Source organism: Cornus florida, unplaced genomic scaffold, assembly GCF_030987335.1.
Source record: "Cornus florida cultivar Cherokee Brave unplaced genomic scaffold, ASM3098733v1 CherokeeBrave_3.0.0_Hap2_Chr06, whole genome shotgun sequence".
NCBI lineage: Eukaryota > Viridiplantae > Streptophyta > Magnoliopsida > Cornales > Cornaceae > Cornus > Cornus florida.
The window spans coordinates 86,337,670-86,361,542 of NW_026775576.1; the positions used below are offsets into that span (position 1 = coordinate 86,337,670).

Here is a 23,873-nt window from a genome sequence, read left to right on the forward strand (position 1 = left end):
GTAAGATTTTAAATCTCACCCATGTCACGAGATTACTACGAGTGGGGGACTTAAATTCCTAGCTCTGCCACTATTCCAATGGAATGACGTCCTGCGGTGGTCCCACAATTGTTGAACAATAATTTCCTTATGGCTTGGGACCAGTTTCTTTTATTTATTGAAATAGACACACCTTTTGCTTGGACATCAGTTGCTTAACAAAGCATGGCTAACACAGAGTTCAGCTTTGGGACAACTGGTTTATGCTTTCACGATTTTGACATCCATAACATAACTTGTCATGTTGCAAGATAAGATGAGTGACATCGAGAGGTTGAAAGAGAAGTCTAAACAGAACAGGTTCTCAGCAGAGATTGTCCACAAGTGGGACTTCTTTTATCACCCCACAATAAATAAATAAACAAATAAATAAAGCAAAAAAAGAAAGAAAATTGGATGAAACAGAGAGAAAATGAGATGGATGAAGCATCTTTACGAAAATAGACTTTGTCATTCTCTTTTTTTGTTCGGTAAGATGAAAGAATAGAGAAGAAGCTAACAACTTACCACGTTTGTTAGGAGAGAAGGAAAGAAAAAATTTAAAATTTAAAATTATTTTAAAAAAATTTTAAGTTATTTTTATCATTATACCTAATCCTATTTATAATTCTTATATTTATGAAAAATAATTTTGTAATTTTAAAGTTTTATAATACTCACTTTGTCTTCCTCTCTTTCCCTTGTAAAGAGAGGAAGAATGACTACTCTTATTATCCTCTCCTTTCTAACGAATAAAGGAATCTTCCCTCCACCCCCTTCCATCCCCTCCCCTCCCCTCCTTTGGAAGGATTACCCATCTACAAAGATTGATGACAATAATGGGAAAGTACCAAAATTTGAACTTTATTCCCTTTTGTTAGTGACACAGAAATTATGGAGCTCCATATTCAATTATTAGCAAGTTTAACAGAATCTATACTAAAGAAAGTGAAACCAAATACAATTTCTAACAGAATGTTGAAGCCGAAAGAGCAAAAGTCCACATATCAATCACAAAATAACAAGTGAAAGCTTCACCTACCAAAAAAGAAAAAAGAGCACACGGAGGTTATTCCACTTCCACAGTTTTTTTTTTTGATTGTCAAAGCATCTCAGTACCTCTGTTGTTACACGTTTAAATTATCATCATCACTAAACGCTGCCCCCGGGGGCTTGGCAGTGATGGTAGGGGTTTGGGACTGGCATCCAATCGGCCAGTGTTCGACTCCTACCAAGCTTTCTAAATTTTCCGACTTACCCGGTGTATCCTTAGGGTGGTGCTCTATACCTCTAGGTTTGTAGCTTAACCCGAAGGAGCCCTGCTTAGGTGAGTTCCTAGTGCCAACTTAAAAAAAAAAAAAAAAAAAATCTATCACTAAACGCTATATATGTATATATATATAGAGAGAGAGAGAGAGAGAGAGTACCAATGAGGAAAAAATGAATGCAATCTTTGTCATATGTTAAATAAGACAGCCTATACTAATTGCTAGGTGGACCGTTACGTTAAATATTTGAATGGATGGTTGAGTTTCTATGGGCCAATAGATTTTTAAAATTGGAGACCTACTAGTAGTACTAGTAGCCACACCACATAAGAGATCTGTTATCCACACTGAAAGGGTCTGTACCACTGGGTTAGAAACTAAATCAATTAAACATTAGAGAATAACACTACAAATGCTATGATAATACCACCTTAACAATATTTTTTTAAGTAAAATCACAAAATCATTTATACAAATACTTTGGAATTTTATAGAGCCCACTACTGCAAAAGCAATTAATAGCATCACAAAATAGATTTGTACAAATAAATAGGAGTTCTATAGAACCCACCATGGCAAAACCATAATAGCTTTGAAGTTTTTAATTTTGGGACCCATCTGCAATAAAATTCAAATCAAATCATTTTAACAATAAGATCCTGGGGCATGTTTTTTGAAAATGCAGCACACAGTCAGAATCAGACAATTGAAGGTAAGCAATATCAACAAGCAACAATAATTCAAGGTAAGCAATATCAAGAAGCAACAATAAATTAAAGTTAGCAATAGCAAACAGCAATAATTCACTTATACATTGGACCATTAGCTGTCAAGACTTAGCATCCTGAAACACTAAGCATTGTCAACCTCAACAAAACCTAACACCACCATCTTGTGTAAGGCCCAAAACTTGGCCACGCGGGTGTCGTTACTGGCGAGTTAGTAGCCTGTAGAGCGAAGGAAGGGTGCGGGGCTGCGGCACATACTCGGGTGGGGGGTGATTATACTATTAACCAGTTTAACTGGTCACCTTCATCGTCATCATCATCATTGCGTTCATCACATGTGAATGGACCGGCCACTCTATTTTCTTCTTTTCTATGATATGCTGATATATTACATTTCTTAATAACTCAGTGGATTGCAACCAAAAAAAAAAAAGGATAGTAAAATATTAATCAAAGTTAGATCCCATCTTTTAAAAAGGAAGTACTAGATCCAAGCTTAAGTAAGATTTGGAACTCCCAACCAAAAGGATCTAACTGAACGTAGACCATCAGAAACAAAGAACAGTAAGACATGGTCTGGAAAGTCGGACATAGAAGTGGTAAATCCTAAACTAGTATCTGAAGTGAACACAAATGAGTTGGCTGTAAAACGAAAGTGAATCCTCCTTTGTCATGATAAGAATATCAGCAGAAGTCCCTTTAGCATAAAGACTTAGCTAAACCATTCTGTGGATTACAAAGAGCACCAGCTGTTAAGCACATCAGTGAACCTACCATTGACAATTGACATGCATGAAAAGTTGTATTGTGCCTTCAAGAGGGAGGAATTGGTTACCTGAAATGGACAATTTTCTTGACCAAGAAAAACATGCTTCATAACCTAAGACGTTCACATGACCAGGTCACAAACATGAGAAAGGAACATAGAACATAGGAAATTGTGTAAACAATGAATGCAAGAATCATCTAATAATGGTGCTAAGAATCATTTCTAAGTCTCCTTACAGTATACATAGGCGTTAGAGCAATGCTCATACGTGAAACCCAAAGAGGTTCATGTGCACCTAATGTAGAATATATTTAACATAGTATTTACTGTTCACAAGCAATAATCCAGATGTGTTTTAACTCCCCATGTCCGTTAAAGCAACACCAATATATCACTCTAAGCAATAAGAAAGTTGAAAATGAATCCATGTCCCAAGCCTTGTTGGCAGGAGAAAATCTTAAAATCGGGACACCTTAGGGTTTTTTATGTAAATTTTATTATAACGAAGTCGGTTACATAGTAGTGTGCTGAAACCAGGTAAATGCAGGAAAATGCTCAAGGAGATCAACCATCTACAAATTCCATTTTGCACATGACTTGAGTCTCATTCACTTTCTAGCCTTATGAAACCAACTGAGATAATAGACACCAACCGAACTAACATCCCAATGAAAGAAAATATTAGATAGACATAATTCCAACCATAAAAAAAATAAATAAATAAATAAAAGAATGAAGTATTTTTCAATGATAACCACCACCACCAACCCAAAACACACACACACACACACACACGCACAGAACTATAATGACATTTAGGAGCTAGGGTCTACTAGAGCCAAAGCTTCACATTAAACATTCTTATACTCAACCTCTTAGCCATTTACGGTGGTGCATGAGGCTCTAACAAATTAGAAACTGAGTGTTCTTACAGCTCGGCATTAGCAATGACAGGAGACTCATATTTGATTTGTGGAACCAACTTAAACTGATAGGTCTGCTCGGTGAAGATCCTAGCTATATGGTAGGATGCAAGAAGGGATATCTCCATCATCTTGATAGGAAATCCAAGTAATACAGAACATTTTATCAGCCTTAATGTACACAGGCCATTTTTGATATATCTATTGACCATCTAAAACAACATTAATTTTTTCCTTCTTTTTTTTTCCCCTTCACTTAAAGAAAAACATGTTGAAAAAGTTCTGTATTTTATTTTTCTAGCCTCACCTTCATGTTTCTTATGATATTTTGCAATTTTAATATTAGAAACGAATATAGTGTTTTTCCTGGAATAAACCAATTTGCTAAAATTCAGGTTTCATTTAGATGATCGAAGACATCAACCATGTTATCGTAGCATCCAATATTGCAAATTTAACAAAATGAAACCTGCATTTTGACTTGAGCATGGAGGCTGTCAACGTAATAATTTCATCCAAGAAATTTTGAAAAGTTCAGGAAACATGCAAGTTGTGAAGGAATATAGTTCCACAATGTATCAGTTAACCAACTCATTAACCACCAAACTTCATACATTTCATTGCAATTTTCATAACCTGCTAGCAAAAGAAGTACGTAATAATTGTCTAAAAATAAGAAGCAAAAAGACTACCCAAAGAGCTGTTAGTGAGAATGAGTTTGCGTCCTTGAAAGAGGTAGTCTCTGTTCCATCTAGGATATCTCCCCTTATACATCTCTATCCTTAGGTCCCCTATAAAATAAGGCAGGTTGCTTCAGTCTGAGATAGAAAAATGAATTGAAAAGGACATCACCATCCAAAAACAAATACATCTTTGAAGCACCTCAAATGAAGCTAAGACCCCTCAAATGGCAATAAAAGGTGACGCGTCTCCTTGCCTGGAACCCTACGAACTCTAAAATTTCCTTCAGTTGCCCCTATATACACTTCCACCCAGCCACTAAACCCTGGTCCAACCTGGGGATAGTGGTGGGGGATCAATCGCAGCTACTGAATAGATATTTCAACTTGCTATTATTACATATCAAAACCCGAATAGATATTGAATGATATCAAAACCAAGTTGAAACATGAATACAATGTAACTTTATTCGGTTGTGATGGCTGAATCACATGGAAGTTTCAAAGCAGAAGAAGCGGAATTGTCTTTAAAATAACTCGGACCATAACACATAACGAATAAAAAAGAATATAATAGAGAATGAGGAAATCCAATTTAGAGCTATATACCTTATTAATAGAGTGCACTTCTGATAATTGGATCATGTCATATCTATAAAAAATTCTCGTATGATTTGGCAATTTGACATGGGCCTCATTCTCCTTTTGATCCCCAAGTTACAAACTATTTCAAGAATCAACAACTTTGAAGCAGAAAAAAAATAATAAAATAAATAAATGGAGTCAGACAAAAAAATATAGAACCCCAGGTTGAGATAATTTTGAAAATCTAAGAAAACCACCAGCAAAGAGCGTTGGTCAAGTGAATGAAAATAATGAGGAAGAAAAGGAGTAATCACAAAATTTTATGTTTGGGAGCACGGAATAGACACCTTGGATTTTGGAAGTGGAGCCAACTCCAAATCCAATGCGCCAATTCAGTGCTCCCAAATGCAACGAAAAGGATATTTAAGATACCAACTAAATAGTATAACTAATGTGTTAATATGCATAGGCCACAAACACAATAGTAATTCTGGGTCTCAATTAGCAAAAAACATTTGTTAATTATAAATTGCAAGTGATCCATAAAGCAATTTCACGTGCTTGAATCATTCAGAATTGTTGAGTTGAACACATAGTATCCAAATTGAGCCATGAATTTGTATCATTTCCAATTAAATTATAAGCTGCAGACCTCTTCACCATATAATTCATAAACAGTAAACGAACATATACATATGTACTTTAAATAGGTACATGATACATATTATGTGGGAAGGAGAGAGATCGCTTGCTAATGTCAAAATTCCGCATCTACTGAAATCTCCTACTACCAAATACAATTGAATTCCTTTGATTTCCGATACAAAGCCCTCAATTTTGTAAAACCCAACAAGGAAAATTATTATAAAAAAATATTTAAATTAAAATTATGGGTCAAATAAGAAACCTGTTTTTGAGTAGATTAAACATCGTCGTTCTTCTTCGGCTTTCGGTACTTCTCTTCGACGTTCTTGGCCGTAAAGATCCAAGTTTTGGCAAGCTTCTGCATGTTGGGCACGTTGTAGTTCTGAGCTATGTATATTCCACACACTGTTCCGACTATGAATGAGAAACTGCTTTTTATAATTCCCATCACTGTTTCGATTTTCTTCTTCTAGGTTCAAATCTCCGGAGAAAAGACTGAGGGTTCGATATAGGGTTTACAGGGGAGGCTTTGATTCTCGAAGGGTCTGGTACAGTTGTGAGCGTGACTGTTGATAAAACTTGAACTCAACTCCTTATATATCTACGAATTGGGGTTGTTAAACACGAATTTTTTTTATTGGGAGTCAGGACTTGTTCATCCTGTAATTTGTCTATTTATTCTCTCTTATTGGACTCAACTTTTTAAACTCAATTGGCTGTTACATGAAAAGCTTGACAATTAAAAATGTCGAAAAACAAATTTTAAATGTAGCAGACCCTAAAGGTTACTCACTCCCATCGGGATAGAGCGGGACGAATTTTATAAATTGTTTCGTAATTGTATTATAAATTCAATAAAAATAAATAATAAAATAAAATTTTAACTATGAATAAAAATAAGTGTTAACTTTTTAAATAGAATTTGAAACTTAATATTAGTATTGAAATATTTAAATAATATATACAAGTTTTCAAATAAAAATAATATAAAGCGATATTTAGTGACGGCATAATAAACTATGATTTACTTAATATTTACATAATTTTATTGAATATAAAACATGGTACAAGGATAAAATTGTAAACTGCAACTATAAACAGGGCATTAGAATGGAGATACAAAAAGAGGGCCTCAATGAAGAAGAGGCTTCAAGCAATAAAAATGAGACATGGGAAAGCCGGTCATGGATGTTAAAAGTAAAGTAAAATGAAGAAGATGTCTCGATTCAAGTCGGGCAATAAAAAGAGATATGGGAAAGTCGAACGAAGATGTTAAAATTATATTAAAAAGCATGTTCACACTAATTGATGGAAACCTAAGTGGTACACTAATCAGGCTCTTTTCACCATTTTCGTACTATAATCATATAGGTTTTCAATTATAACTCCATTCTAGCCCTCAAAATCATTTAATCACCCCATAATCTATATTTATATCTATATATCTATACTATTATAAAAATGTAAAGAATTTCTTAACATTTTGAATTTTTTTATTTGATATATATACTTTAATTTATTACTTTCATATATTAATATATACACATACAATATCTATATCTATCTATCTATCTATCTATATCTATACTATTCTAAAAGTATAGAGAATTTCTTAACATTTTGGATTTTTTTATTTGATATATATACTTTAATTTATTACTTTCATATATTAATATATACATATACAATATCTATATCTATCTATCTATATCTATATCTATATCTATACTATTCTAAAAGTGTAGAGAATTTCTTAACATTTTGGATTTTTTTATTTGATATATATACTTTAATTTATTACTTTCATATATTAATATATACACATACAATAATTAATTGATGGTTCGCATTCATAACTCCTGTCTCTCCATTACTATATATATACTTTAATTTATTGCTTTCATATATTAATATATACACATAGAATTTCTCTCTCTTTTTTCTTTTTTTTGTTACATATATTTATACCTAAAATAATATATTTTTTATTCTAAAAATGTAAAGAATTTTTTGAAAAACATTTTTCATATTTGTTAAATAAAATAATTTTGTTAATTGTATCTTTTTGGTTATATATCTATACCTAAAATAATATTTTTATTTTATTTTATTTTAAAAGTGTAAAGAATTTTTTGAATTTCTAAACTTTTTTCATATTTTTTAAAATTATAAAAATAAGGTTTTTGATTTGATTCAAAATGTACAAAATATTTTCTAATACAATTTATTATTTGATTAAATATAGTTTTTGACTATGAAGCACGGACACGGATACGGGACACGGGTACGACACGACACGGATACGGCGACACGACAAATTTTAAAAAAATAGGACACAGACACGGCGGGGATACGCCTATAAAATTATATATATATATATAATTATATATTCAAAATATAATTACTAGAATCTTGTACAGATAAATAAAACAACAATAAAGAACATAATCAATTTCAATAATTTCATCTCTGTTATAAGAAAAATATGGATAAGACAAAACAAAAAATAAATGAAAAATAAAGTTGATCCAAATTCCAAACGACGATGTGCAGAAGAGATATAGCTATAATGAATAAAATATGTATATGAATAAACATATATATTTTTAATCTTTCACAAAATTTTATTCATGTAACTTATATATATATATATATATATATATATATATATATATATATATATTGTTCATGAAGAGAGATAATTGAAGAAAATGAGAGACTGAGAGGAGTAAGAGAAAATAAATTTTGTCTCACAGAAGTGTCGGACCGTGTGTCCGAGCCTCGGACACGCATGTCCAATAAAAAATAATATTTGGACACTTTACAGAAGTGTCGGACACGTGTTCGAGTCTCGGACATGGGTGTCGGTGTCAGAAAAGTATCCGACACGGGTACGGGGCCCCTGGGAAGAGTGTCCGTGCTTCATAGGTTTTTAATCATAATAAATGCAATTCAATTGGTTTTAATTATGATTTAACACTTGTGCCTTTTGAGATTTTTTTTCACTGTTTTAATCGAAAAGTGGTAATATATCATTTTCATTTCTGATTTCATTTTCTACACTGAACCAAAGATAGAATTTCTTAGATTTTGGATTTTTTTTCATTTGATATATATACTTTAATTTATTACTTTTATATATTAATATATACACATAAAATAATTAGTTGATGGTTCGTATTCATAACCCCTATCTCTCTATCACTAAATTTTCATTATATTTATGAAAGTGTAAGCTATTTCTTAACAATTTTTTTTTTTTTTTTTTTTTTTTTCATTTGAATATATACTTTAATTTATTTCTTTTATTAATATACACACATACAATAATTAACTGATGGTTCATATTCATAGCTCCTATCTCTCCATTACTAAAATTTCACTATTAATAAAGCTATAAACATTTGGTAACTAATCCTACATTTTTAGTTGATGGTTCGTATTCATAACTCTTATCTCTCAATTACTAAATTTTTATTATTTTAACATTTTTTTTTTCATTTGATATATATACTTTAATTTATTTCTTTTATTAATATATACACATTCAATAATTAGCTGATGATTCCATTACTAAAATTTCATTATTAATAAAGCTGTAAACATTTGGTAACTAATCCTACATTTTTTTAACTATTTATTTTTTAAATTAAAATATGAAATTTGAAAAGGCCACAACCCACAAGTGACCTCCCCAATTTAATGTTTTAAGTTATCACACCACATGTCCATAGTGGCCATATATTTTCAGTAAGCTAGCTTTTTCACATAATTAAACTCTCTCTCTCTCTCTCTCTCTCTCTCTCTCTCTCATTTTACATTATTTTGAGTAATAATTTGATGGATATTAGGATTACGTGTTGGATGCTCCTACTTCTATCGAGGATGACTTTTCTTTCGGTGGAGGTTTGATTTGTTTTTTGTTTCCAATTTTTTTTTTTGTTCACAGTAAAAAGGAAAAAAAAAAAAAAAAATGAAATTTGATCAAGAAAATCCTACTTTCTTCTTAGATAGGGAAGTATTCAGGTGGGCCTAATTCAGAGGATGAATGGCTCAAGAATGGAAAGTTCGTAAGTCTTGTTTGGGATTAGTTTGTTTTTTTTTGTTTTTTTTTTTTTTTTTCCTGAAATTTTCTTTTATCATATTATGAGGGCAAGTTTTACTCTTATGTAGCTTTAAATTTATTTCTTGAATATTTTATTTCACATTAATCTTTGAAGCAGTTTATTTTTTAAAGGAAATGAAAGAATGATGAAACAATGAACAGTTTTAGAGAGGCAATTTTGTATTAAAGAATTTGATGTTGCTAATATACTAACATAAAGATGGAATTTGTTTTTTTTTTGATGAGTTTCCATTATGATTGTTCTAATGTTTAAGAATATCTTGTTTGTTTTTATTATTACTCTTTTTCTCCTCCATGTTGATTGTGTATAGGATGATTGTGTAATTCCACTATTTTAATTCCACATTAATCTTTGAAGTAGTTTATTTTTTAGAGGAAAAGAAAGAATGATGAAACATGGAACAGTTTTACAGAGACAGTTTTATATTGAAGAATTTAATGGTATAATATGCTAGAGAATATTTTGTTGCAGAAAGTGTAAGGGCATTACTAACATAAAAATGGAATTTGAATTTTTTTTTTTTTTTTGAGTTTCTATTATGATATCTTGTTTGTTTTTATTATTACTCTTCTTCTTCTTCTTCTTCTTCTTCTTCTTCTTTTTTCCTCCATGTTGATAGTGTACAGGATGATTATGTAATTTCACTTACCAAGATAAGTGAGTGGTTATGGATTATTGTACAACTTATATATGAATTATTGTTAGATTTTATGTTTTTACATTTAAGTAAATAATCACACACTTTATATTGAGTTTAAATGCTTTATTATTTTATTGATTTTGCAGTGCAGCGATGATGATTGGTTTCACACAAGTAAGCAAGCAAGCATAGTCTAATAACTTGTTAACCTTTCAGTTCCTTAATACTAAATTTTAATTTTTAAAAACTAAATTAAGAACATATATATATGGATGCTAACTTGACTAAATTTCAACAAATTTTATTTTATATAAATATTTTTATATATTTTCTCTCTTTATTGTTCATCCAATGGAGAAGAATTTTAATTTTTTAAAACTAAATTAAGAACCGTTATGAATGCCTAACTTGACTAAACTTCAACAAATTTTACTTTTTATATATATTTTTATACATTTTCTCCATTTGCATTGCAAAAAATTATTCTAGCACCTATTTCATTTTCCCACTTGCAGTAATTTTAATTTCAAAATTTACTCAGAGGTTGAATAATTCGATTTTAAAAAAAAAAATATATAGGCACGTGATTCACAGTTGGGGAGAAGACATGTTTTTAGCCACCCTCTCTCTCTTCATAATATATTTTAGAAATGTATACTTGCTAATCATGACATAGTAATCATGCACTTTCTCTATGCGCAATTTCTAATAATCCTCTTTACTTTGCAGATATTTGAGGGTGTTTCCATATCTTTTGTGATCTTTGTGAGCAATCAAAAACTTAATGTTATCATTCTGCTTCATTTGTAAGCATCTCTGAATTTAGCAAATAGAAGTATTAGTTATAAATTAGCTGGGTTTTGAAAATAAATATTAATTAACTTTATGTTTGCATGTTTTATAAAATCTCATATTTTGTTGAAACCAAGATGATATAGTTGTTGGAGTTTGGCATGCTTATAAAACATGTTTAATTCCAAAATTCCCATTGTTTTAATTTTTCTTATTTTTCCCATGGAATTTGTTTCAAATATACAATCATGAAATTTTCAAAATATTCTAAGAAATATGTTCCCAAAAATCATTTTCATGTATTTTTCTAATTTTCAAGTAAATAAGCTCTTGATAGATAGATTATATGACAATATCCACTATTACCTTTTAAGTGATGAGTTTGACCCCAATGACAATTTATTAGCATTCTAATCATGGGGTTTATATTTGAAAATTAGAATACTCAATAGTCAATACTTTATCTTACAAATCATAATTCATTTTCATGAATTTTCAGCTAATTATCATTCTAATGTATAGGTGAAAGAAGGTTATTCCAAGAGGCTTCAAAAAAGTTTTACGGTGGAAATTTTTCCAAAAAATGATTCACCTATTCTGCACTTTTTCTATTTTAAGCTATTAATAAGCTCTATTAATTACCATTCTGCACTTTTTCCATTTTTAATTGTCGTGGTTGATTGACAGACTATTTTTAAACTGAATATTGTAATTTATATGGCCACAATTTAAACTATTCATGTTAACTTGCCACTTTTAGAAGTTCGCTTAAAAATTTGAAGGTTTTAGCCTAATTGCTAAGCTGAAATATCATAACTCTAAAAAATTTCATACACAGTATATATTTTTGTTATTATTATTAGGGTATTTTTAAAATTTTACAAACTCTACTTACAAACAAAGAGTTTCATTAATCACTAACTACTCATTTTTTTAAAATTTCTATTAATGTATTCTCTAGTTTATAGTCATTGTCGTGGACCTAATTTTTATAATAATTGTGTTTGTATATATTATAATTATTTTTATTTTAATTACTTCATATTTATTTTTTTACGATTTTAAATGATTTTTAATCATATACATGAACATTATTATGATTATTATTATGATGATGATTATTATTATATCTAAGGTTGTATTGTTATGATTATTATTATTTAATGATTAATTTATCACGTGCATCGCACGTGAATTTTCTTAGTAATTTTAAACGAGGCAAGTGTAATGACTACTCGACCAGACGGAGTATTTTGTCATCTCTATTTTTAAATTCACTTTTGTTAATGAAAGGGTCTATTAGAAGACAAGTGCTAAGAGTAGATAATCTAATAATTTTTTCTTAAACTATATATAAGGCCAATTCAACTATTTGTCTGATTTTATGAAAACAAATTCAAACAATCACATGCTCATCTTTAACTCGATTTTGATGTAAAAAAAAATAAAAAATACTCTTAAGCAAATAAAAAATAAACTAAGAAATAGGAGATCCACGTTGTGCCCTATTCAAAACTATGCATTTTGCACATGTGTACAATCGTGTGATATCCAGAAATAATTGAATTGTAATATTCGCTAAAGTATTCTATGTATATTTGGTCCACCGATTTATTATGTTAATATGTTAATCTAAGTAACTAATGACATTGACCAGCCCTGATCTCTAACGAAATAGTAAAAAAGGACATCAAGGATAGTGACTAATTTTTTAATACATAATACTGTATCTGTAATTTTGCTTAGTTAGAGGAGATGTCATTAAAATTTATCCTTTAAACCTCATTATTTTTTAATTGCAGACCTTATAAAAGTACTTATATGCCATTAATTCAGTTAATATCAAATCTGATCACTTTGTTGTGGGTGCATGGGTGTGTTTTTTTAGAACAGTCTAATAAATAAAAGACTTAAACGAATAAACTAATGCTAGGGAAAAATGATTAACAAATATTTTTAGTTGTTTTTTGGAACTAGTACGTTCTCGTTGGGCTGACTCGCATGAGTTTGTGCATGCTCTCCATTTTATACAGATATACTTTCCTATCAACATTCACGATTTTGGTTAAAATGCGTCTACATAGTAATGGGATAAATGTTAGTAACTTTTCAATGTGGGATGTCACAATTACTCCCTTGAGACACAATATGATCTGACACATATGGACGTGTATACACCCTCATTTTTAATTGGGGATTAACTCTAATATCATATGTTACGATGGCCGATGCTCGTGTAGATTTGCATATTCTTTTTTTAACGCTTATAATTCTTATTGAAATACGTCAACGAACTTAGAGAGTGCTCACACGTATTAATATCATAAACTCTCTCTTATTAATTAGGGACGTCACAAGCACCGAGGCAAAGTCCTTGCAAAATTTGATCAGGATAACAATATCTACAGTGCCAATGTCCTAAAAATGTCATTTCATAAATACGATGGTCCCTCATCTTTTGAATTGGTTAGTTGTTGTTTAAACTAAAGAAAGGTCATTGTCCACCGTGGGTTTGACAAAGTACTCCAACTCAAGTGGACTAGACAACATATCTAATAAATTAACATTAAAAGAAAAATTGATGATGGGAGTCTCCATCCAATGTTTTTTTTAATGTGAATAGTTGAGTCTGTCTTAAAAGACAAAAACGTGTGATTGTGTTGCTATGGGTGCAGTGGTTGATAGGAATTCAGAAATAAGTACCTAAAGCTTAGTTTTTGAATCACATATCTATTTTAAATGATGCGTGTATTATTAGGGAATGTACGTATTTTAAAAAAGAAAGAAAAAACGAAAAAGTGTGATTATGTGAGCATTAGCGGCCAAAAAAAAAAAAAAAAAAAAAAATATCATCAATAACAACAACAACATGTGATTGTGTTACTATGGGTGTAGTGGTGTTGGTAAGAATTCGAAAAATAAGTACTTAAACCTTAGTTTTTGAATCACGCCTCTGATTTAAATGATGGTGTATTTTTAGGGAGATATACGTACTTTAAGGAAAAAAAAAAAGGAAAAAAAAAAAAGTGTGATTATGTTGGCATTAGCTTAGGTAGAAAGAAAGGGCCAAAAAATAAAATAAAAAATTATACACCATTGGGTTATGTATATTATTTGTAATAAAAAGTGAAAAATTAAAATAAGAGGAACTAAGTATGAACGAGCGATTCCAAACGAGACGGTGAAGGCAGGGACAAAATATTAGGAATACAAAATCAATTTCCAATTTTATACTTACATTCCTAATTTCCTAGCATTTTACCCCATCACCTATAGCTTTCCCGCAAAAACTGCCCCCATCTCTCTCTCTATCTTTCTCTCTCTAGATGGAATGAATGTAGATGATGATTGCAGAAACCTCAAGCCGACGCTCAGATCTAAGCAGGTTCGTTATTCGTTTCATCTTATGTTTGCTTTCATTTAATTTATTAATATCTGTATATGCGCACATGATGAGTATGTAATAAAGTAAAAACATGTGTTAAAAATTCATACATATAATTTGCTTTTTCTTCATCCTATAATTCATTTTGCTTTATAGGAATTCCTTCTTTTCTTTTTTGGTTCCGTAGCATCTTTATGAATGATTAGTCTTATGAATTTTGTGTCTGTTTTGTTTAATTTGGTTGTTCGTAATCATAAACTGAAGAATTATGTGTGAACTTTGTCGGTCCGCAGAGTATCTTATTTTGAATTTACTGTAAATATTTCCACCAGAGAAATTTTCATGTTTTGTTTGGCCAATTGATTTGATGAAGAAAGTTTAATTTAAAATTGGGCCTTTTTTGTTGTAAGTAGAAGGTTTCTTTGGCTACATTTTTACCTACTATCCTGGAACAGAGAAGATTTCTCTGCACGTATGGGTCTAGACTCAATACAGCGATTTAGGTTTGGGGGAGCTCAGTGAGAAGGACATTGGTACACGACCCACATTGTTGAAGTCTTGCTTGGGTGAGGGGAAGAACACCTGAAACAAAAGCGACTAGATTGATTAAGTTTAGACATGGTATGTAGTGTGTGGTTTAACTGGACCTCAAGTCCAGATAAAGAAATGGTGAAAAAAAGTACTAATATAGCTCACCATAAAAAGTTGCAACTGGGATTTGTTTAATGGAGACTTCAGAGTCATCAAGGACAATAAGAAAGAGAGGTAGAAAATTCATGACAGTAATGGGGGTAATATTTTCATCCTTGGTATGGAGTGCTTCTCTATATCCATTTTTTGGGTTAACACTCTGTGAGAAAGAACATATTTATGATGCATGTAAAAAATTATTTTAGGCTTGTTTTTGGTGTACTGGTTTATATTGATACCGTTATTGTTTTTTTTTGATGCAGGCTTCTTTATTTCATCTTCAGACATTTGTGTGATAATTTATTGTGTTGATTCTGGAGGCTGTACAACCTGTCATAGTCTGTGCTTCTCCGGCTCGTTTCCACTAAAAGTTTTGTGGGAAAATGGTCATGCTAATTTGGTTCTCATGAAAATTTGGAATTTTTGTTGTGGTAAAGAAAATTTTCACAAATATTATGGGTGTGAGCTACCTATCAATCTCTGCAGTGTGCACAGCATTGAGTTTTGTTGGCCTTCAATGTTGGACGGAACTTTCACTTGAGAAACTAATATCAGATGGATTAATTGGTGGGATTTCTAATTATATTCAGAACGCTGATCATGCCTTAGAGTTGCTTCTGGGTTCTTATACCACAATTGCTTTGTTGGCCAATTGTGCACTCAATGTATTTATTCTGCTCATTCTATGCCTTAAGGTACGTGTCCTCTGGTTTTATTAACTTAAGTTGCTAATCATTTTTCATACATGAGCGGCACACAAAGCAGCACATATATTGAATGTAGCAGCTTGTCTGGAGAGTAGTTGGCCAGTGTCCTACATGGCAATATTTGTTTTCTTTCTTGATGTGGATTTTATTTGCCTTATGACCATAGAGGCTGTAATAATTGTACCGTTAATGTATGTGCTATGCAGAACCTTATTCTGGTACTCGTTTATGACTATCATTCATACCCATCAATTTACTCTATTTTATAATGCGAGAATTTTAACACCGAGAAGCAAACTTACATTAAAATGTTTCCAGAGTCTTTTTCTTTTTCCTTTGTCAAATAAAATTAGGCACTAGGGACAGGGGCATAGCCATAACAATTGAGTAGGATACTTTCGGCAAATTAATATTGTTAGCTTCTGGAAAGGCAATTATGAAATATGAAGGGGTGGAATGAATAACCTAAGCAGCCCACACAAAATATAGGAGGCTCAGCATCTCTCACATTAGGGCGGAACTTTGCGCAACACAATGGTAAGGCTACTTAAATTTAACTCTCCCTAGACACCTTAGTGGCGGGAGCCTCGTGCACTGGTCTAGCCCTTTACATCTCACATATTACAGGCGGACAAAAGATTCAATTTAAAATTCTAGACAAGTGCAGTTTGTCCCTATGTGTCTAAGTGTGTCGTAGTGATTGTTGCATCCAATATAATGTTGGGAATTAGACATAAAGATGCAGCCTCCCAAGCCTTTCCCACTCTCCTCCCAACCTCCAAGTCCCAAGTAAAGTTCTGACCAACAAAGAAATAGCCTAAGCAACCACACAAAATATAGGAGGCTCTACATCTCTTACATAACATACAGACAAAAGATTTAATTTAAAATTCTAGATTAGTGCAGTTTTTCTCAATGTGTCTAATAGTGTCCCAGTGAGTGTTGTGTCCAACATAATGTTGGGCGCAGACACGACTTCTTGTCAGAAGTATTTCTGCAACTTTGTGAACCATCGTTGGAAAGTTTGGATTGCATGACCATTTGAAGCTAGCCCGAGATAGAAATTGCTTTTAAACATTACCTATTGAATTACCTATGGTCAGTGATACATTCTCATCTCTGATATTTGGAGTAGCAATATGGAACCTTTAACATTTTTTTTTGACCAATTCATGTAAGAGACTTCACTATAAATGATTTATTCTATAATTGACAATAATGAAAAATAGGTGCTTGGGTTCTCTATTGAATTACCCATGGTCAGTAATACATTCTGATCTCTGATATTGAGAGTACAATATGGAACCTTTAACAATTTTTTTTTTAGAGCAACTCGGCTAAGAGACTTCATTATAAACAATTTATTCTATAATTGACAATAATGAAAAACATCTGCTTGGGCTTGCGGTGCTGTTGAGAAGTTTGGTTAGGATTTATTTTGATAAACTCAGCATTTTATTGGTTAACTTATTTATAAGGCACATTTTCCGACTGATTTTTGTTCTCCAAATACAGACTATATTCTTCGTGGAGTTGTATCCATCTGAAAGTCGAAAACTGGTGGAACGTCTTATTAATTATGTTCTTTACAAGGTAATGTTATTAATCAGTGGCAAGTAGACTAAAATGTGCTTCTAACTTCACATAGTTGGTATCAGATTTGTGTTCGATAATGGTTGTTGTAATCTGACTTTATGTTTTCCCATTCCTTTTGCAACCAACAGCTACATAGATCCATGTAGATATGTTGTCTCCAGTCAACTATTTGTAAAGGCATATCTGCCTATATGTATACATCGTAAATATCTTTTGATTGGTTATTCATATTGTAAATATAAAAGTCTGTGGTGGAAACTTTTAGAATATTGTTCCCTTCTACATGAATATATGTATATGGAAGCTTAAAGTTACTTATCAAATACATACATGTTGGTATATGAAGCTCAGAGAGTAAATTATCCAATAAGAGCGTTGGACACTGTCTGACATATGTACTTTGAAGAGTCTATGTATCATAGGTTTATAGAAGTTAGACACCATAATTTGCTTGATAAATTATATCAATATGTTAGCTACCTTCAGAAGGGTAAAAAAAGAAGTAGAAGAGTGATATCATTATAATAAAATTGAATTTGCTTATTTTATTTTTTTGATTTATGTTAAGTTTGAAAGGGGTAGGTTTTTTTTTAGCAACACATTCATATGGTATGCCTATGTTAACAGTTATCCATATATGTTTGTGCTTACTGTTTTTTCAACATTTACTATTCAGTAATTTCTGTTTATGTATTGATAACTGTTGAACAGGGGACGTTTCTTCCATTGGTTGTCCCGCCAACAATATCTCAAGTGGGCTTATGGACAACATGGTTGATTGTTGTTTGTTCCTTAAAGGTGCCTGAATTATATTTTAAGATGTATAGATGAAACTAAGTGGCTTATCACACATCCTAAAACTGTCTTATATGCATTGTACAGATGTTTCAAGCTTTGGGTAGAGATCGACTTGAACGTTTGAACGCATCTCCCACTGCAACTTCTTGGACATATTTTCGTGTATATTCTGTTCTATTGTTCGTCATATGTATCGACTTGCTCTGGTATTGTCTAATGTCTCTAGTCTTTTCTAAATAACTTTGATTATGGAATTTTATCTTTCCTGCATTTATAGTGTTGAGAACAGGAAATGCTGTTCAACAAATTTTGGGAATACAATGGATCTGTAATTCAGTCAAAAACTATTATAAAATCAGAAAGCATATACTTTTCCATAAATGGAATTTTAATTTGTAACAGTGAAGCCAAATATTTTGTAACTGAAAAATGAATATATACTTGTTTGTTAATAAGCAAAAGCATCTTCTTCTTTTTTTTGTTACTCCTTTTTCCCCCTTACACGTGTTAATCGTTGTTCTGTACTTCAAAACGGGTGAAATAGGTCCTGTTGATGTGGAGGTGTTGGCAGTGGCTACACTAGTGATAGCAATGATAGTGGTGACAACAATTACTTATTCTTTTCTACTGTTGGTAGTTCATATGCTATCGCCAATTTTTAATACAATGACACCTGATCTTAAAAGATAGACATGATAATCCTTAAACTTTTAGTTGTTTTGAAGCATATTCTACTTTTATTATTATTATTATTTTATGGTTTGATGTACATGCAGGAACTTTTTTTTTTTTTTTTTTTTGCAAATCTTATTTTACTTATCTACATATGTTTTTTACTGAGTGCTTACAGGATAAGGCTGTGTCTGGGGATCTCTAGAACATTAGTTTCATCTATGTTCATTTTGTTATTCTTTGAGCCTCTCAGTATTTCTTTTGAGACCTTACAGGTAGCTTTCTTAATGGATTCATTTATTAGTAAATCTTATGGTATTCCCTATTTGGAATATAATAAAGTCAGGTGACAAGATCTGGGAAATTTTATTTGTAGGCTATCTTGGTACATGGATTTCAGTTGCTCGATATATGGCTTCATCACTCAGCAGAAAACAACACAAATTGCCAAGGATCTAAACTTGTTGATATGTCAGCAGCAGGTAATCCTCAAAACTTCACATGTATTCATTGATGTGATTTTTGTTCTGTTACTAGGTATTGTGGCTTATCATGCTCCTATTGGTCCCATTGTCCTTTTCCCTCACTTTTTTTCCATCCAAAACATGAATGAAGTTTGTTACCTTTTTATTTATTATTTGTTTTCGCTTTTTGTTTTGTGATCTTGTGAAGATGATCTGTTTTGTGAAACACAATACTCTCTCTGCACTGTAAAATTATTTTTTTGAGAGATGTAAAGCTCAATTTGAATGAATAGTTAAAGCACATTAAATAGCCAAAAAGTGGAGGAAGAACAAAGGCTCTTGGTGCATGCAGATCACCCATTTATTTTTTATTATTTTATTATTATTATTATTATTTTTTTTTTGTGTGCGCCATGCATGAGCTTGTTAATTGATGTCTTCTTCTTCTTATTCTTCTTTTGTGTGTGTGTGTTAAACTTCTCTTTGGGGCAAATATTTATGTTAAATCAGGAAAATGCATGTATTAATTTTTGTATCTTTTCTAAAGTTTAGGTGATTGGATTATTTTAGTGCTGCAGGTGAGACTAGCTATAAATGAACAACTAGCGATTGTTAATTAGATTGATGGGCTCGCTAATTTAATATAAACGGTGAGCTCGAGCTTTATTATGCAGGTTGTTTATTAAACAAGCTGTCCGAGCAGAGTTAAGTTCGGCTTGGCTAAGCTTGTGAACATTTCTTGAATGTGTTCTTAATCTTATGTTTCTTGTCTATTCATGAACTAGAAGCTCTTATTTCCTAATTTGAAATAAAAAGAAACTCATGCATGGGTATATAATATATATTTTAATAAATAGGGATACATGATTGTTGGCCTAGGAAATCTGAGTTGTTTGAGACATAATACAATTACATGCTGATGTCAGTCTAGTCTTCTAGTTGTTAACTTAAAAAAAAAAAAAAAAAAACACTAATGAGCTATAGACAAATGTTTGCCTGAAATTTGAATCTTTATGATAAGGGACACAAAATTAGCCTGTCTGGCTCCTGAACACTCTATGAGCCAATCCTATGCACCCTTTTCTGCAAGCAGAGGTGGGTCCGAAAATGCAGATTCCCCAAAGAATTGTAAATTTGACAGACTTGTTGCTTGTGGGTCTTGTCAGTGTTATTTGCTAGTATTGCTTAGACTAAGGTCACGATTCTTGTTAGTTTGCTATATTTTCTTGTGTGTTGTTGCTGCTGCTAATTCTGGGGTCCTCATTGTTGCTGCTGCTACTGCTAATTCTGGGGTTCATCATGATTCTTAATTGAGTGGATTTGATTTTGAGTAATTCATCCTTTTAAATAATGAGAGTTGATGCAGGTTCATTGTCGGAATGGAAAGGCATTCTTATAAGGAATTTGGGGTTTTTCCTAGACCTGATGACGTTGTTAATGGCACTTGGTCATTACGTGCATATTTGGTGGCTTCATGGCATGGCATTCCATCTTGTGGATGCAGTCTTTTTCCTAAACATACGTGTAAATGCTTCTTTCTACTTTTTAATGTAATGTTACCCCATTCATTTAACACTGTTATTGTGACAATCCTGTCACCTTCATTGTACTTATTGTTCAGTTAATATTATGACCAGGCTTTGTTAAGTGCAATTGTTAAGCGTATTAGAGGATATATTAAATTGAGGATAGCTTTAGGAACTCTTCATGGTGCACTTCCTGATGCGAAATCTGAAGAGCTACAGGCATTTGATGATGAATGTGCTATCTGTAGGGTAAGCATAATTTCTTCGCGACTTGTTCTCCTGATTTTTCCCTTGATTTGGTTGATCTGATGTACCGGGCTGATGACAGGAACCAATGGCCAAGGCTAAGAAGCTAGCTTGTAATCATCTTTTCCACCTGGCTTGCTTGAGGTCTTGGTATGATCTGCATTGGTTGTTATACGTGCTCTTTGCCTGTGAATTGCAATCGTATTAAGTTCAGTATATTGCTGAAAATTACGTATTATTGCCAGGTTGGATCAAGGTTTAAGTGAGAATTATTCTTGCCCCACTTGTCGAAAGCCACTTTTTGTGGGCAGACCACCTGTAGAAGAAACAAACCCCCGTACCACAGAAGTTTCAACTGATGAGCAACTTGCTCGCCAAATTAGTGCTCGACTTGATTGGCAGAGTCCTGCTGCCCATAGCTTGCCAGGCGTGTTCCCTAACCAGACACAGAATCCTTTTGAAAGTGGTGGTTGGAGGTTTGCTTCCATTCTTCATCTTTTAGGTTTAGTTCATCTATTTACCGTTGCTCTTGGCTGGTGTACGTTGCTCAAGAGAAGCGCTCTTTGTTGATTATTACTGAAAAAAGTACTTGTCTAATATCATGGCATAAAAATTCACATTAAATTCTTACAATGCTTCATCACAAGCTATTTTTGTCATATATTTTTAGTTGCGTAAAGTAGTAACCTGCTTCTGTATTTTACAGGAAGAACTTATTTCAGTATGTGCATAATTTTTTCTTTAATGAAACACAAAGAATCCTTGAAGCATTGAATGAACCTTTTACTAACAACTTTTTAATGGTGTGATACATGAAATTTCAAGATACACAAAAAAATATCTGATTTTTCTGACATCTGTTTTGCCGCAAAAATAGCACATACTTTTAACTACCTATCCAAATAAAATAAAAAATAACACTATTTAGTTTCCAAAGTAATTTTAAACTCCCAGTTAGCTGATATTAAGCAAGTCCAGGCACACCCTGCTGTATCCTCTCACTACAATCATTGTTCAAAATAGTGTTTTTTATTGTTATTATTTATTTGGCTTCTTTTCCTTTTTAGTTTGCTTATTTATTTGGTTTCTTTCCCTTTTGTGTTTGCTCTGTAGGGGGGCAGGACTGGATCCGAGCTGGTTGAATACTTGGGCTGGCCAGGGTGTTGATGGAGCCGGTCCATCTACTGCTATCGGATCAGTTGGATTAGGGAGAGTTCAGATGATGATGAGGCATCTTGCAGCTGTAGGAGAAACCTATGCCCCGACTTCCCTTGAAGATGCTGCTTGGAACATTTGGCCAATGAATCCTTCTCAGGCTGGGACATCATCCAGTCCACCAATTCCTCCTCCTGATTCTGCAAGAAATCCCCAAAATGCGGGTGGTTTACGTATGAGAACTACCTCTCTTTCTGCCAATGATAACATAGAAAACTTACTTGCCATGTCCGAGACGGTGCGAGAGGTGCTTCCCCACATTCCCGATGAATTAATTTTACAGGTATAGCTATGATTCGAGTTATTCTATCATGTTTGAAGTTTCAACTTTCAAGGTTTCATACTAGTGAAAATTTGGTAAATCTTTTTTATAAAATTTTGTCAACTCAACCTTTTGATCCTGCTGATTGCTGAGTAAGGGGCCAGTAAAGTGCTTCCATAGTTTCACATGCTTTCACCTGCATAAAAGAAGTTTATTTGTCACATTTTTTTTGGGAACTCTGTTGGTTGGTATTTAACTTATTTTAGTTCATCTTTTGACAAGAAGTTTGGTTGGTTTCACTTTGTATAACATTTTTCCTATATACAAAATTTTAAATGTCTATTAATGGTAAACAATGGAACATTAACCTTCCTGAACATGTTTTTTCTTGGATTTATATTTTGTTAAAATAGAGACAAAATGTAGGTGTTTGCCATTCATGATCTCTATATTTACAGGAGTCAAAATTGACTTATGAATAGTTGTATCATGTTGTGCATTATTATTGGATCACATTTCTATCTAGGAGGATGGATTCTGCATTTAAATCTTGTTCCATCCGCCTTTAAATATTCGAATTATCGTTATTAAAAAGCATAATCGGTTTAATTCAAGATCCCAATGTGTAAATTTTTTTTTTGCAGGATTTGCAGCGAACAAATTCTGTTACTGTTACTGTGAATAATCTTCTTCAAATGTGAGACTCGGTAATGTTATCTTTTCTTTCTAACGTTGAGAATTTTGAGGCTGATCCAAGCATTTTGAAGGTCAGGAGACACACCGGAGGTCCTTGTATAATCAATGTGCAGTTTGTTCTCTTTACCGTGCTATGCTTAATATTCATAAGCTTCATTCTCTGTACATAAAGGCGGCTTACTAATCCAGCTGTAGTGAATGAAGAGACGTGTGCAATTATATCATATTTTAGGGAAAAAAATAAGTATGCAAGTCTGCTATATGCATAAATGTACAAGTTGGTCTCTCTACTTATTTTTGCTTTTATCCTAGCAAGGTCAGCATGATTCAAAGATGAATTATAATGCGGACTAAGGCTCGGATATGTGTGTAAATTATTGATAAAAAGGTGTGAAATATCTTTGATGATAATGGGAATGAGTTCTGTTTTTGGTTAAATTT

The 23,873-nt window shown here is 32.2% G+C and overlaps 2 protein-coding genes across 5 annotated transcripts; one reads left to right on the plus strand and one right to left on the minus strand.

Moving 5' to 3' along the window:
• Positions 1-1,722: 1,722 nt before the first annotated feature.
• On the minus strand, positions 1,723-6,348 carry LOC132312562 (uncharacterized). 4 transcript variants are annotated; one of them, XR_009483297.1, is made up of 3 exons: positions 5,879-6,348; positions 2,850-2,894; positions 1,723-1,904 (listed from the first exon to the last, which is right to left on the minus strand). XR_009483297.1 is itself a non-coding variant. In XM_059810967.1 (2 exons), exon 1 carries the CDS (start codon positions 6,062-6,064, stop codon positions 5,894-5,896), a length of 171 nt encoding a protein of 56 aa, XP_059666950.1. In that variant the 5' UTR covers positions 6,065-6,348; the 3' UTR covers positions 1,728-1,904; positions 5,879-5,893. The 4 variants fall into 4 exon arrangements, 2 of the variants coding, with proteins under 2 accessions (XP_059666950.1, XP_059666949.1); XM_059810967.1 differs by lacking the exon at positions 2,850-2,894 and having other exon boundaries at positions 1,728-1,904; XR_009483296.1 differs by lacking the exons at positions 1,723-1,904; positions 2,850-2,894 and adding an exon at positions 4,273-4,497 and having other exon boundaries at positions 4,589-6,330.
• A 7,907-nt stretch (positions 6,349-14,255) lies between these two features.
• On the plus strand, positions 14,256-23,870 carry LOC132312563 (E3 ubiquitin protein ligase RIN2-like). Its single transcript, XM_059810968.1, has 13 exons — positions 14,256-14,560; positions 15,514-15,945; positions 17,473-17,550; positions 18,265-18,351; positions 18,436-18,557; positions 19,202-19,298; positions 19,400-19,505; positions 20,854-21,011; positions 21,125-21,262; positions 21,342-21,409; positions 21,505-21,735; positions 22,373-22,757; positions 23,381-23,870. Exons 2-13 carry the CDS (start codon positions 15,706-15,708, stop codon positions 23,435-23,437), a joined length of 1,767 nt encoding a protein of 588 aa, XP_059666951.1. The 5' UTR covers positions 14,256-14,560; positions 15,514-15,705; the 3' UTR covers positions 23,438-23,870.
• The last annotated feature ends 3 nt before the right edge of the window (positions 23,871-23,873 follow it).

Bases quoted from the DNA above. Each gene is read 5' to 3' on its own strand.
- LOC132312562 (XM_059810967.1), bottom strand. From the start codon at position 6,064: ATGGGAATTATAAAAAGCAGTTTCTCATTCATAGTCGGAACAGTGTGT.
- LOC132312563 (XM_059810968.1), top strand. From the start codon at position 15,706: ATGGGTGTGAGCTACCTATCAATCTCTGCAGTGTGCACAGCATTGAGT. The intron at 18,352-18,435 runs GTGCCTGAATTA...TGCATTGTACAG, and splicing joins TTGTTGTTTGTTCCTTAAAG to ATGTTTCAAGCTTTGGGTAG. The intron at 19,299-19,399 runs GTAGCTTTCTTA...TTTTATTTGTAG, and splicing joins TTTCTTTTGAGACCTTACAG to GCTATCTTGGTACATGGATT.